This window comes from Xenopus laevis, chromosome 1S, assembly GCF_017654675.1.
Source record: "Xenopus laevis strain J_2021 chromosome 1S, Xenopus_laevis_v10.1, whole genome shotgun sequence".
NCBI lineage: Eukaryota > Metazoa > Chordata > Amphibia > Anura > Pipidae > Xenopus > Xenopus laevis.
In genome coordinates, this window is record NC_054372.1 from 173,847,433 (window position 1) to 173,862,996 (window position 15,564).

Below are 15,564 nucleotides of genomic sequence, written 5' to 3' on the forward strand. Positions count from 1 at the left end.
AGCTGCTCAAAGCCTACTGACCATGTGCAGTGTCACAGACACCACTAACAAAATTCAAGATGGGAACCTTTAGGCTGGTTCAATATATAAAATATAGCATTTCTAGACATATTCATTTTAAGGCTTAGTTCTCCTTTAAAGGACCAATAACATCAATTTTTTTTAAAAAAAAAATCGCCAGAATACAAACCACTAAGACAAATAAAGACTTTGCGATTAGAAAGTTTAATTAAGAAATAACTTACCGAAACTCCGCTTGCGCTCCTCTTCAGAAAGTGAACGGGCGATCCATCGTGCGGTGCTCGATTTCTCCTCCCTGCCTTCCTTATAGGAGATAGCCAGGGAGGAGAAATCGTGTGCCGATCAATGGATCGTTGCCGTGTCGCCTTTTCTGAAGAGGAGTGCAAGCGGATGTGCTCCTGGCAGGTGTTCCTGGACCATTTTCATGCAAAGTAGTGGTGGTTTCTCTGTTACCTAAGGTGCAAAGCTTATTTACCTCTCCTTATTTCTATTCTTCTGTTTTTTTGAGGAGCCTTCATCTGATTCACTCTCACTTTCAGCTGAGGAACTGGCATCACTATGCTCACTGCTGCTCTCCTTTTCATTATCACTGTCTTCTTCGCTTTCAGATTCAGTTTCTGGCATAAAAATAAGATACATATCTGCTATTCTGGCTGTACAGATGCACATTAAGTCACATAAAAAAGTTGTCAGTATGCTGCAGATTAACAGCAGGCTTGATACAAAAGAGCACATCAATATAAAATACCTACAAACCACCTATATGGTACTAATATATTAAAAACCATAGTTTAATCATGTAGGAAAATCAATAGAAACTACAAATTCATTACTGAGACTGATAACACAATGCTATCTGTTTGTAAATAAAAAAAATAGCTTTTTCAAAACAAATCAATACACGTAAAACAGCAATGGATACAATGCTGAATTCATATATTAGACTTCACTGTTTGCTTTTTAATTAAAATATTAGGGGAGACCATTTATAAAGTTTAATTGAACGCCAGCACTCCGAGCGGAAAAGTGTGTGTATGGCATTTAATGCGCTTACCACTGCTTTCATCAGATCCTTTCTCTTTCTCCTCTGAATCAGAGTAGAATTTGTCAGAGGATTTCTCTGTGTTTGCCATTTCCAGCATTGTAATCTTTTTAACCTACACAAAAATAATTTTATCAGTAATTGTAATTATTTAAGCCACAACCATTATTAATACAGGTGTACACGTAAACATAAACCAATTTAACTGCCAGTAACAAAACTGAACATTGAAGCAATGTTCTCTCTAAGCTCTGCACACACAAATTTTGAGGCCAGTGCACACAAAGAAATTTGGGTGCAAACACTACATTTTGCATTTATTCTAACCAGCGCACACAGTTTTTAAAAATGTGCACACAAGTTTGAATTGAGCACACATCGGAGAAGAAATTAGAGGGAACATTGCATATATTTGGTTATACTAAAGAGTGCAGTTACTAGTCAACATGGCACCAACGACGGGTGTCACCGTTCCAACAAGTCACATTTTGCCTGACTCAAGTGAAATGTACATCTAGGACTCATAAGAGCTCAGATATTACGCACAGAAAGTGCCAAAGGGGGTGTTGATCTGCACACAAAGGTTTATTTATTAACATTGGAGACAAACATCACCGCTGATGTTGCGCAACGCAGCCAATCAGATCTTTACTGTCGTTTGACTGACTGCTGAAATCTAATTGCTGATTGGTTGCTATAGACAACATTATACATTACCATGCACAATGTCATTCATAAACAGTGAACAGTAGGAAAGAGTGGGCTGGCCTGGTACCCACGGCTTAGCCAAGTCAGGCGGGTTCATTCAAGTCCTGCACACTGTATAATTATAAGTTCCCTGATGATTCTGGGGGATTTTTGGGTTACAATACCCAGGTGCCTATCTGTCATCCCTGTGTCAGTTTATATTGGACACTTTGACTGCTGTCGTTCTTTGCTAGAGAAACAAAGGAGTAAAATACTTTAAACTGCATTTTAATCCATTACAAGCTATTACACAGGTATGCAGAATTCTCTAGTTACACATTCACTGTTGATATCTAGGGAGTGCTGACAAGTGAGAGCAATCTACTTTATTTAGTCTCAGCATTTGCCCCATATGATGTTATCTCTGCCTTGTTGATCCAAATATTCATCAGACAAGATTGTCCAATGATCAGCCGTTGTGCCCAAAATCAGACAGACAAACAGAAAAACAGAGTAATGAAAGAAAGGTGCAAGTTTCTACAGGTATAGCAACACATAACAACAAATCACACGTCTGTCTGCTATAAGTAACTTGACCTTGAGAAATATTCCCCTTTTCATAACATTACCCCAAAAATGGCTTAGGTTGAATGTAGAAGGAAGGATTTTTATTGTTTGGCACGGAGGAAGGAAGAAATATACCTACCGGCTCACTTGGCTCAACATTACGGACAGAGGGGTCAGGGGCAACCCCGGGCCAGTCTGACAACTCCATATAACCAGTTGCCTTAGTGTTAAGAGTGTGTGAAAGTGTGCCAAGCTGAAATTGTTCTCGATCTGTTGAAAGCAGGAAAAAAATGAAAAGAGATGAATGAAATGAAAAACGTGAGCTGTGAAGCACAAAAGAGAAGCCATTATGGAGACATGAGATAATTGCAGTTACATTAGCTTGCATGCCACCGAATAAACATAAACCGGGAAGCTCTCAATAGGTCAAGAAGATGATATCAATCCATAGATTACAATAATTTCTTCCATAATGGTCAATAAAAAAGCTAATCAGTCTGAGTGTTTAGAGGTGTTGCATTGAAATGTAGCTTCTCTAAAAATTACTTTAGTGTGAATATTAAGAATGACAGCACAGTTAAACAATCCATATACATGTCTTGGCGCAAACACACTCAGAATTTTAATAGTTCCCTTTCTGCAAAACCCCAGCACCATGACAGCACAAACCAGTAATGAACTGCATGAGAGCTAAACCTTTAAATAAACATCAGTGTTACCAAATGCACTTTATGCTGTGGCCAGTCATTCATTTCAGCATTTCAAGCTTTTAAACACACTGGTTGAATTCTTTACCCTTACCCTTTTCTCAACTTTAAAGGACACAGTTAAAAGAGCAGTTGATCCAATACAAGTGATATCATACACAAATGTGTGTAACTAATACTCCCCTAGAGCAGGGGTCCCCAACCTTTTTACCCGTGAGCCACATTCAAATGTAAAAAGAGTTGGGAAGAAACACAAGCATGAAAAGACACCTTGGGGTGCCAAATAAGGGCTGTAATTGGTAATCTGGTAGCTCCTATATGGACTGGCATTTTACAGAGGCTCTACTTGGTTTTTATGTAATTAAAACTTGCTTCCAAGCCTGGAATTCAAAAATAAGCAGCTGCTTTGAGGACACTGAGAGCAACATTCAAGGGGTTGGAGAGCAACATGTTGCTCACAAGCTACTGGTTGGGGATCACTGCCCTAGAGGTATATTAAGCAAGTATCATCAATTCTCACTTGAGGATTGACATGGACTTGACCAATGATAAGTGTGAAGGTATGTATATGATAGGATGACTTGTGTCACAACATATGTACACTAGCAGACTGTCCTGACTTACAGAAGCTCTGATGTGCACTGCTACCCTCCCTGCAGGGCCGGAACTAGGGATAGGCAGAGTAGGCACGTGCCTAGGGTGCAAAGCTTGGAGGGCGCCAGGCACGTACCTATGTTTGCTGCCTACCCCAATCCGGTCCGCATGGTCTGGTCGCCTCGCTATTTTGAGCGCATGTGCGCGTAGTCACACAAAGGGAGTGCGGCGTGCATACTTGCTCCTCAAGTGACACTCCTGGTCAGAGTGCACGTGCACGCAGCAGAGGGGGCGATGCAGTCAGTCTGGTTGCCTGGGAGCGCCCAGTCGAGCCGGCCCGGCCCTGCCTCCCTGTGATCACAACTTGGGTAAATTTCAGCTACAATGGCCTCATATCTGCCCAAAATTACATTTTAATCATGCATGATGGAAAATTATACTTGGCCAGTGACTGAATCTGCCCACAGACACAGGTTCCTGGAGGTCTTTTATAAACATTGGTCAAATATGCACCTGGGCAGTTACCCATGGCAACCAATCAGTTGTTTGCTTTAATTGTTTTACCTGCAGCTTACTAATTGGTTGCTGTGGGTTATGGCCCATCTGTAAATGTGTCCAGTGTTTATAAATTTGCCCCCACTGCACAGTCATCAACTAAACAGAATGGAAGGATGTGAGCATTAGCCATCTACAAAAGAAAACTCAAAAGGCTTTTAAATAATTTTGCCTTTCCAAAAATTTGTGACATTCGTGTACACAAGATTTAGTTGCTTCGAAATTAGGTTAAATGGCTGGATCTGTCTGTATGTGGCCATCATTACTTTTAACAAGACTACAGCCAGTATTTGTGAATGACATGAATGATGTTTTTAATCTTAAATTTTAGGGTTAGTTTAATACATTTATAATGGCTGTTCAGGCTGTAGCACGGGGACCCCAACCCTTTTCACCCGTGAGCCACATTCAGATGTAAAAAGAGTTGGGGAGCAACAAAAGCATGAAAAATGTTCCTGTGTGGTGCAAAATAAGGGCTGTGATTGGCCATTTGTTAGCCCCTGTGTGGAGTGGCAGCCTACAGGAGACTCTGTTTGGCAGTAAATCTGGTCTTTAAGCAACAAAAACTTGCCTCCAAGTCAGGGATTCAAATATCAGCACCTGCTTTGCGGCCACTGGGGGCAACATCCAAGGGGTGGGTGAGCAACATGCTGCTCACGAGCCAATGATTGGGGATCACTGCTCTACCAAGTTCTACACGCCACAAGTATGCAAAGGAAGAAGCTTTATTCATACAAGTTCACAAATCAGGACAACATAGGGTAGACTGAGTGTTGAGAAAAAGTGCCATTATTATAAGGTACTTCTATTAGGAGTCCAGTCCTCCAAGCAACAACATAATTTCATTTGTGCTAAACCAGTACTACTAGCATTATTTTGTACACCCTAATTCCTTATTGGAAAGGACTCCGGGATATGTGAGCGATATGGAGCATGTAAAGTATCCACATGGTGAGAAAAACAATCACAAAAAGTTCTGTACCTTTAAATGAAGATTCAAGCACCGGAGCAGGTTTCTGTGCCAAAAATATCTTTTTTGCGTATTTGCTTAAAGCTCCACTTTTCTCATTGGGAACGATAAGCTGTTTTACAAACCGTGTACGGTCTCTTATATCATAATTCTGATCGTATTTGCCGAGATTTAATATGTACTGAGTGAGCAATTTCGTCTGTAAATAGAGAAGGAGGGAGAGAGAAAAAAAGAGCTGAATAAGACCGACAGCACATTATTTATTATTATTGATAAGTCTTGATAAATATATTTATGGAGGTAATAAAAATGAACAGTTAAGACAAACAAATGCTCAACCTCGGGGAATAGGCTTTTCCAAAGCTGCAAATAGAGTTTGGAAGAGAAAGCACATGTCCTCCTGAGCACTGGGAGGTGAATGCTAACTACTGAAAAGCAGCCATGTGCTAGATTATTAAATTGCTGAAGTGGAAAGGAAGGCATCATTAAAAAATAATCATATATGGCAAACCCACTGAAAGGGCTACATGAGGATAATGAATGTGGAAATACAACTAAAAACATGGCACTCAAAACTTAATCTGAAAAATATGCAGGACATCAAAACATCAGAGGGTATTAGGGGGATGCCAAAGTATTTCTGCTGAGGTGTGTTTTATGAAGAGATAGTAACCCTGGCATCAGCAGTGTCCGCACACTGACAGAGCTCACTTCCTCGGAAAGGCTGAATTATGGCCCATTAGAGGGGACGCATGAATCACTGAACTGGATTACTGCAAATTATTTGCAGTGCATTTAGCTGTTACTTCTTCATAAAAGCAAGCTGCTGATGCCCTCTAAAAAAATGGGATAAAGGAGAGCTTATGGCCTTTGGTAACATTGTTCGTTCATTTATTTATTCATGGAAGGTAACAGCTTTCTATACAGTGGCACTTCATTTCTAATTCGCCCGTTGAATATGCAACATTAAAACCGCATTGCTGATTATTTTACAAGATTCTGTCGTCATGTATTGACTGCTTGGAGATGATAGTCTGGCAAAGCAGGAGTTAACACTGATGCACTAGTGGAGACGTCTTTTTTAGAATATAATAAACTTGTATCTACAGTACAACCAATAAATGGATTAATAGATGGTACTTTAGGGAAGATGCTGAAAGGGGGTGGGTTATATACGACAAATGAGTTAACCAATAGACTCAGAATGCTGAAATAAAATCTAAAATGTGTGAAAAATGACTGGTAACGAAGGAGGTCAATATATTTCCTAGGTCTCACAATATGCAGTGCTGTATCACTAAAGAACAGAAGTCTTTGCTTTTAGAAGAGAGGGATGGGAGTAAGATTCTCGTTTATCAGGTGTGCAGGGAATTGTGGGGTTTGGAGGTTGCTGGCTATGAACAGATGGCTGTTGATACAAAGTAACAGTAGTCAGCCAGCTCAGCAAAGTAGTCAGAGAGATCAGTAGGAGAGCGGGGGGCTAGGTTTAGGGAACTGTCAGAAACCATTAAAAAAAAAGTCTGCATATTTCTTAAATTATGTATATTACAAAGTTGCTTGAAATTATGTTTACTTTTCAAAAATCTTACGTTTTTTTGGAGTTCCCCTTTAAGTACTTTTCTTCTTCGTGTTTCAGCAGATAGATGGATACTTAATATAAAAGTGAACATATTGGGTCAAAGACAAGTGTAATGTAACAATTATGAGATGCCATTACCTGCTTGGAGTTGGTTAAGAAGAGTTTTACTGCCAAGTTTATGATCTGCAGTTTAACAAGGTCGTCCTCATTAGTGAAGCTCTTTGCTGTCTTCCTCAGAACATCAGGTGCAATCTTAGGAACCCTCTCACAGTATTCACCAATAAGCCACAGGATACTAGCTCTTGCCATTGGGACCTCAATAAAAAGTATAGAAGTAGACTTAGACATCTATTGTGCAGGGAATGCAAGGGAAACTACACAGAAACATTCACAGTAGCAAACATATAAAAATGATCACAATTACATTATTTTAGAAGCTCTTACAGCATATTGCAGCAACGACGAAGGGGCACGCCCCCGAAACGTTACCTTGAATAAACACGCAGGGCTTGTCCCGCTTGCATGGAGTCCGTAGTGCCGGTTCAATTTCTTTTTACTATTCACAATTGTGGTTGCTGACCCCCTGTGACTGCGCACCGGACTTATTTGGGATCGAGAGACCAGGGTGTGCTTGTGGGTTCTTGTGTTTCAGACCATTTGCATAAACACCACATATTCCCCTATAGTAGGAAAGCATTTGGGCAAATGTAATAAACAACAACAATGCATCTTAAAGCAATAATATAAATTCTTCACATGACATAGTCCTTGGTCCATGCAGGTAGTTTTCTGAATCTCTCAGTACACCTTATATGTTCACTTTCTTCTGGCCCACTACAGTTGGCAGCAGGAGTAGGAAAATGTCCTTCATTAAATCGAGCTTCTCCAAAGTCATATCTAACAGGAGCAAGACGACTTGCATTCCATATGCATCCATCAGACAGTTCATATGTGTATGGTCCTCGCTGGCGTTTCACTTCAAGAGGTGTAGTAAATTTAGATTGTCCTTGTTTCAGTATTCCTGGTTTCTTAATTCTGACTAAAGATCCAGGCTGAAAGTGTACTTCTCTTGCACCATGTTTTCTGTCAGTATAAGCCTTGCATTTGGCTTGTTGACGTTTCACAATGTCAGCAGTAGATGAGTTTGTAGGCACAGTATTTTGTGGAAGTTTGATGTCTGCAACATGTAACTTAGTGCGCATCTGTCTGCCATGTAATAATTCAGATGGAGATAATTGGGTTGTTGCTCTGTAGTTATGCAGGAACTCTGTTGTAAATACTTTCCAAGATTTACCAGTAATATTTGCTGTCTGTAGTGCTTCTTTCAGACTTCTGTTGAATCGCTCAATTTCTCCATTTGCTTGTGGGTAATACACTGAAGATTTCCTATGCACAATAAAAGATTCAAACTCATATGAGACAAACTGTAGTCCGCTGTCTGATATTAACTCCTTTGGATTACCTTCTCTGCTGAAGACTGTAGACAGAAATGTTATTGCTGTAGCTGATGTTATATGAGAAACAAATGCAATTTCTGTCCATTTACTGTAATAGTCCATCAAGGTTATAGCAAATCTGCAGTCTATAGGAGCATCTGTAAAGGACCCACAATATCAATAGAAAGTTTTTTCCATGCTGAATCAGGAAATGGTACTGGTTTGACATCTGGTCTCCTCTTAATTTTGTGTACAATGTTCTTTGCACAACCCAGTGAAGTGTTGCTTTGTGGTGTAATTTTAGACACTGGCTGTGTTGCAGGCACTGGTGCTGTAGTAATGAGACCATCAACTAATTGTAGGTTTATTGCAGCAAAGAGATCCCTTCCAAGTAAAGCAGTACCCTTATTCACAATGTAAAAGTCACACTTTGCAGTATTTGATTCAAATTGTACAGTCACTGGCAAGCAACCAAGCACAGGGATTGGATCCTTTAAGTAACTGACCAGTTTCAGGGCAGGTGCAACAAGCGGATCTTTTGCAAAGTATTTCAAGAAAATATCCTTTGGTAGTATAGTAACAGCTGAACCTGTATCAAGCATCAGGTTAATGGAGTGTTACTTGTCAGCAGAAGCAATACTGTCACTGACAGTGCATATAAACTTGTCTGGAATAAATGTAACAGCTTTATCCACACTTAATACTGTGACATTTGTAGTAGTGACTTCATGAACATCTTTAACAGAACTACGGCAGATCTTAGCAAAATGTCCTACCTTTTTGCATTTGCGTCACTGTTTAGCTTTTGCAGGACATGTAACAAGATTTGCAGTGTGTTGTGTTGAACCACAGCGAAAGAAGTATTTTCTATTTGTATTTGCTGCACGGTTTTGCAGTGTAGGTGAATCCCTTTCCTTAGCACTGTATTTTGCCTGTGACTGTGCGTTATTAGGCCACAGTGTTGAATTCACAATCTGTACATTCCCAGCAGTTCCCTGACTGAGAATTTTAGCCTCTGCCAGTGCTGTTTCAATTTGGCTAGCAACTGTAATAGCCTTTGCAAGGGTTAAATCCTGCTCTAGGAACAGTCTCTCTCTATTGCGAGGTGAGTTTGTTTTTTTCACTATTTGGTCTCTCATCATTTCATCTGTTAGATTCTCAAAGTCGCAGGTAACAACCATCTCTCTCAAAGCTGCTACAAATTATTCTTTGGATTCGCCATTACGTTGTCCACGTTGGCGGAATTTATATCTTTCAGCAACCACATTTACTCTTGGCACGCAAAAGTTCTTTATAGCAGTAAGAGCAGTTTAATAAGTCTCATCAGGTAATGGTAATGTATAGAATATACGCTGGCCCTCTGCTCCCAGGCAGTGAATAAGTAAAGCACGCTTTCTAGCAGCAGAAATCTCCGCTTGGTCAGCAGCAATAATGTCATTTTCAAACATACGGATCCAAGCAGTAAAAGGTATGGTAGGCTCACCAGGGTTTGGAAGAAAAGGTGCAGGCTGCTGCAGAGGTAGAAGAGCCATCCTTGTCGCCATTTGTTATGTTTTGGGTAGCCGAGAATGAGTAGAGTATAACAGTGCTTTATTAGCAGAGTCATACAGGCATTACACAACAGTAACTTTCACTTTTAAGCTAACAGGAAGTATGCACAGTGTAAGTATGAGCACAGTGACATCTACAGGCCATTTGTATCAACACCACACTGTATACAAGCTCCACGAATATCCTGTAACATATAGTGCTTAGTAATTTGTGTCACATGACTCACTGAAACTTGTGTATTACAATAATATAACTCTGTTGTAAAATATATGGGTATTGAAAGTTCCCTTGAAGTTCTATCACCTGTATAAAAGCACTTGGCATTCAACTTATAATATCCTTATATTTTACAGTAGGGGGGGTACAATATTCACCATATAAAATCACGGAACGCTGAAGTGACTTCTAATTACCTTTTCATATGAGAACGTTACTGGGACTTCAACACACTCACAAGCAAGAGCTCCCTGGCTTCTTTTTATAGAGAATTCTTACAAAGCACACTTAAATTAATGTATTTTCTGGTGGCTGTTACTTATTATGAAAACAATAACTCCCCACTACAAGTATTAAACAGCTTTTGTCAGTTCAGGGTCTGCATGGAAAGAGAAAAGCCTGAACTCGTCCATTACGGCCTGGCATTATCCTTAGATGCATCCCACAGCTGCTGATGTTGTACAGTACCCTACGAGCATATAACAAGTGGTTAAGTGCACTTTGGTAACTCAGGGACATCAATGCAGTTTACAATAACACTTTATCTTATTATTGTGCCAATATTAGCAAAAAGGCAAGCAGTGTTACGGCGCTTACACAAGTGGCTGCTGAAAGTGAATATAAAAAGCAAATTGTACAAATTACATACTGAAAAGAAACCCACTTAAAGGACACTGCGGCCTCACAAGCTTTTCTTTACACCAGAAAGGCAAGTCACTAAAAGCACTTACTTCCATTCAATCCATCAGAAGAGAAAAAATAAAAAAGAGCAAGGGTAAATTAAAGAAAACATCCTATTATTCATTATATATCTGCACAGGCTGAGCCTGATTTCGGATCTGTAACTTATTTTAAAAGCCAAGGGACGAGGAGGCAGTGAAACAGTAGTTTAGCAACAATGATGTCGTCTGTTTAAACATATTGATAGTAGCAACTATAGCAGAAGCTCAAAATGGAACAAGATAGAAAAAAAACTGTAGAACTACACTTATATATATATATAAGCTTTACATGTGTATTCCTTATTCCTCTTCTGTTATACCAGTCCCAGTTATTATTTCTAACTCAACTTACATGCGGGTGTCAAATGTATACAGAGCTCTGGGAGGCGGGGTGCATGCACCCACTAACAACCTTTCACTGACCAGAAACTTTGAATGATTTATTATCGGGTATTTATATATTACCAACACATTTAAACATTGATTAACAGAGGTTATATGTCCTTCTCATCAGCCCATGCCCCAGATGAGCAAGATCCTGTTCACAAGAAAGAGGGTACAGAGAAGGGCAACTAAGCTGGTAAAAGGTATTGAAAATCTTAGCTATGAGGAAAGACTGGCCAAATTGGGGATGTTCACGCTGGAGAAGAGGCGCTTAAGGGGTATAAATATATAAGGGGATCATATAATAATCTCTCTAATGCTTTATTTACCAATAGGTCTTTCCAGCAGACACATGGGAACCCATTCTGATTAGAAGAAAGGAGGTTCCGCCTAAATATTTTGGAAAGGTTTTTTTACAGTGAGAGCTGTGAAGATGTGGAATTCTCTCCCTGAATCAGTTGTACAGGCTGATACATTAGATAGCTTTAAGAAGGGGTTGGAATGTGTTTAGCAAGTGAGGCAATACAGGGTTATGGAAGATAGCTCATAGTACAAGTTGATCCAGGGACTAGTCCGAATGCCATCTTGGAGTAAGGAATGAATGTTTCCCCCTCTGATGCAAATTGGAGAGGCTTCAAATTGAGTTTTTGCCTTTCTCTGGATCAACTGGCAGTTAGGTAGGTTAAAATAGAGTTAAAAGGTTGAACATGATGAACGTGTGTCCTTTTTCAACCTAACTTACTATGTTATTATGTTACATTCAGACACACTATTGAAATTGTTATCAGAAGCCAACCCGCAAATGTTTGGAGGTCCCCAAACGTTTATACCTGTGAGTCACATTGAAATGTAAAGAGTTGGGAAGCAACACAAGCATGATAAAAGTTCCTGGGGTGCCGAATATGGGCTGTGATTTGGTATCATCTATGTGGACTGGTAGCCTACAGAAGGCTCTGTTTGCCAGTAAACCTGTTTTTTATGCAACTAAATCTTGCCTGCAAGTCAAGAATTCAAAATTAAGCACCTGCTTTGAGGCCACTGGGAGCAACATCCAAGGGGTTGGTGAGCAACTTATTGTTTGCAAGCCCCTGGTTGGGTATCACTGTTTTAGAGGGTGGGAGGGAACTAGAGTAGCCATGCAGACATGGGGCAGATAGTTGGTAGTATTTCTGCCTTGCAGTGCTGGGGTTCGGAGTTAAATTCTAGAACTGAGTCACTATTCTATCTCACCTTTTATAAAGTATTTTAATGGTTCTGCCCTGTAAATATAACGTAAGCATATTAAGTCCAATCAAAGGTTTTTTTGTACAATTTGCTATTGTATTTGACTAAAAAATTATAAAAATGTATATTTATACCTGTAGTTTAAGGGTTTCACCTGCTTCTATAAAGACATCTCTCTTACTGCTTGTAGATTCTGCCTTTCCTATGAAAGCCCTTTCAGTGCTTCAAGCTCTGCCTCCCATGTGCTTTTATAGACACCGCCTTTCACTTTTTTCATAACATAATATTTGATTGACCTCCTGGAACGCTGATCCACTGGATATACCAAATGTTGGGGTGAGTCTGGCTGGTGGGTTGGACATAATTGGTGCAGTGGCCAGAACCAAAACCACCAATTGTGGCACAAAGGCACATAAATACTTTTAAAAACAGTGACACAAAATGAAATATCTCATCTTGAAAAAAGGTTTTGCATATATAAATGTTTATACTCATGTTTAAGGAGAGTTTGTGAACCAATGAAATGTTTTGGAAAGATTTCATAATATTTTTTGAAAAACGAAGCACAATGTACTGAAATCTACTGCTGTGAGTCCCTTCTTCTCTTCCCTTCTTGTTCTTAAGATCATTCAGGTTGTTGGTCAGGATGAAAGGAACAGAAGTTATCCAAATCATATATGGCGCCTTGTACCACAACTATCCAATATGTTAGATACCATACAGGATTTCCACATGTAAAGGCCAACTATTCTCACGGAACAAAGCAGAAAGACAGAACAGAAATCTGTAGCAACACAATCTGTAGCAACAACTAGAGACGTCTAAGAACATTACTACAACACAGAACATGGTGAAAAACATGACAGTTCCTCAAGTGATATTGCTACACATTTGTACCAAAATTCTCATTCCCTATAAGTTATATTACTTAAAAATATAACACAAGGGGGTCATTTATAAAGTTCGCGCAGCGCATATTTTTCGCAAATGGTTGTATTGCGCATGTTTTTTGCTGAACGCTAATATATTGCACTGCTCTGCCCGTCTTTCCGGTTTTTGCGAATTCGCAGTGTGAATAAATTTTCGCAAATGGCGCGCAAATGAGACAGTAGTTTGCGCGAGTGCACCCAATGTGCGAGGTTGTTGTGCGCGAAAATAGCATTAAATTCGCAGTTTGCAAAACTGTTTTGCGAATATTTTATCCGCCACCAAAGTTGTGGCGTAATTGAGTCGCAGAGTGTGCGCATAAAGATTCGCAATTTGCGAATTGTGACATATTTATAAAGCCCCTTTAGATATTCGCATTGTGAATAAAAAATTCGCAATTCTGTATGCACCCTCTTATTCAGCTTTATAAATATAACCATGCGCAGGGCAAATATATTCACTTTGCGAACCAATCTGCCCTGCGCGAAGTTTATAAATGACCCCCACGAACTTAAATAAGAACAGTCTCACCCAGAAACCAATATCGGATGCATTAAGCCTTCCAGTGCAATGTGCTTATGTAAATATGCCAAGGACAGGTATTTTTAAGTAACTATTATGTACTACTCAGGCTGGTAAAATATGCAGCGCAGCTTTTCCTAATCACCCTGATTTTTATTTTAACAGAGAAGCTATTCATCACAAAGTCTGTATTTAATGAGCCATTTGCTTCTGTGGCAATATTTGGGAAATTACAATTTAGACTCATCTTAATAACCAATTTAACATGACTAATGTGTTTGGTCATCTGACGTTCTCCAATTCTGTAGCACATTTCTTTTTCTTTTTTTGGTTGGCACAGAGAAAACATTTTATTGATTGCTCCAAACTAAACGTGGCCATAGCAGAATTTGTTTAGATGCTATTTGTAGAAGTCAGTTGGCTGAAACCAACTTTTGGTTCAACACAATCCCATATATATATATATATATATATATATATATATATATATATATATATATATATATATATATATATATATATATATATATATATATATATATATATATATATATATATATAATTTTCCCAGGTGCTGTAGCAATGCTACTAGCTGATTGGCTGCTATAGGTAATAAGGTGATAAATGAAATGGTCCTAATTCTTTCATGAAGTTCCCATATCATATTTCTATAATTCTATTACCACAAGCAGTTGTACTATGAAAATGTGCTCCATTGTATTAAAATATAGTTTTTTATCAATATTATTTAATTATGATTCATGTGGATCGATAACTCCTCTACATTATCTGCCCTTTTGGCACTTTAAAGGGCATGTAAAGGCAAAAAAATTAAATCCCATTTTTACTTTCTTTAATGAAAACGAAACATATCTCCAATATACTTTAATTAAAAAATGTGTACCGTTTTCATAAGAAACCTGACTGTATGCAGTGAAATTCTCCCTTCATTTACTGCTGTGGATAGGAATTGTCAGATGATCCCTAACTGCTGAGCAGGGAAACAATCATACTTATGAACAGCAGGGGGAGCCCCCGCCTTACTTCCCAGCCATGCAGAACTCAAGCAGCTTTGTTTATGATGATCCCTAAGCAGCCCAGACCACACTGAGCATGTGCACAGTCTTAGTCTTGCAAAGATGTTTAACAAAGTTACAAGATGGTGACCCCCTGTAGCCAGCTTTGAAAGCATAAATAAATAATTTGATTAGGCTTGTGGTGCAGTAAGTTCATGTTTATATTTAGTATACAAAATACAGCATTTTAAGTCTTATTCTATTTTAGACTTTTCCATCATAAGGTGGCATTTTGATTATGCTTTGTAAAAAAACAGCAGGATAATACAGCACACATGAACAGGCTTTGATGTGTAAAAAACAGCGCACATTTGTTACGCGTTTTTTCTTAGAGTGACTTCTGCCGGAAGCAATGTAAAATAACGGCGTAAAATCTGGCATGGCGTAAAATTACACACACTTTGATAAATTTATTTTACACAGCGTTTTACACCTTTTTTGAGCATATTTTGTTTTACACAGCATAATAAATATGCCCCTAAGTGTTTCTAGTCACTAGAAAGTGTAAAAGTTACAGTAGCTTGTGCAGCAGTTTCTCAACAATTTTTCCAAATGAACCCAAATTTATTTTGGAGGTCATTTTGAGAACCATAAGAAGTGGCTTAGAATGAATTATCCACCTTTTTTAATTATTAAATGCTGCAATAGACTATTTCATTTTACTAAAGATGTTCATGGAGGCCCACAATAAACAGCACAGGAACCTCTTTTTGGGTCCTGATCCAAAGGTTAAATATCTCTGGCATATGCAAAGGTGCCAAGTATGATGGGTTTAAATTACTTA

General features: G+C 38.9%; 1 protein-coding gene across 3 annotated transcripts in view; it reads right to left on the reverse strand.

The window, feature by feature from the left end:
* Positions 1 to 15,564, reverse strand: part of ap3b2.S (adaptor related protein complex 3 subunit beta 2 S homeolog) — a 146,437-nt gene that overhangs the window by 66,112 nt on the left and 64,761 nt on the right. For all 3 annotated transcript variants that reach the window (XR_005965106.1, XM_018244452.2, XM_018244453.2), the window contains exons 15-19: positions 6,861 to 7,037; positions 5,156 to 5,342; positions 2,457 to 2,587; positions 1,076 to 1,178; positions 497 to 638 (exon numbers count right to left, since the gene is read on the reverse strand). Coding sequence is in view for 2 of the 3 variants with exons in the window: in XM_018244452.2 (XP_018099941.1) it covers positions 497 to 638; positions 1,076 to 1,178; positions 2,457 to 2,587; positions 5,156 to 5,342; positions 6,861 to 7,037 (740 nt within the window). In the remaining variant the exon portion in view is untranslated. The remainder of the gene's footprint in view (positions 1 to 496; positions 639 to 1,075; positions 1,179 to 2,456; positions 2,588 to 5,155; positions 5,343 to 6,860; positions 7,038 to 15,564) is intronic.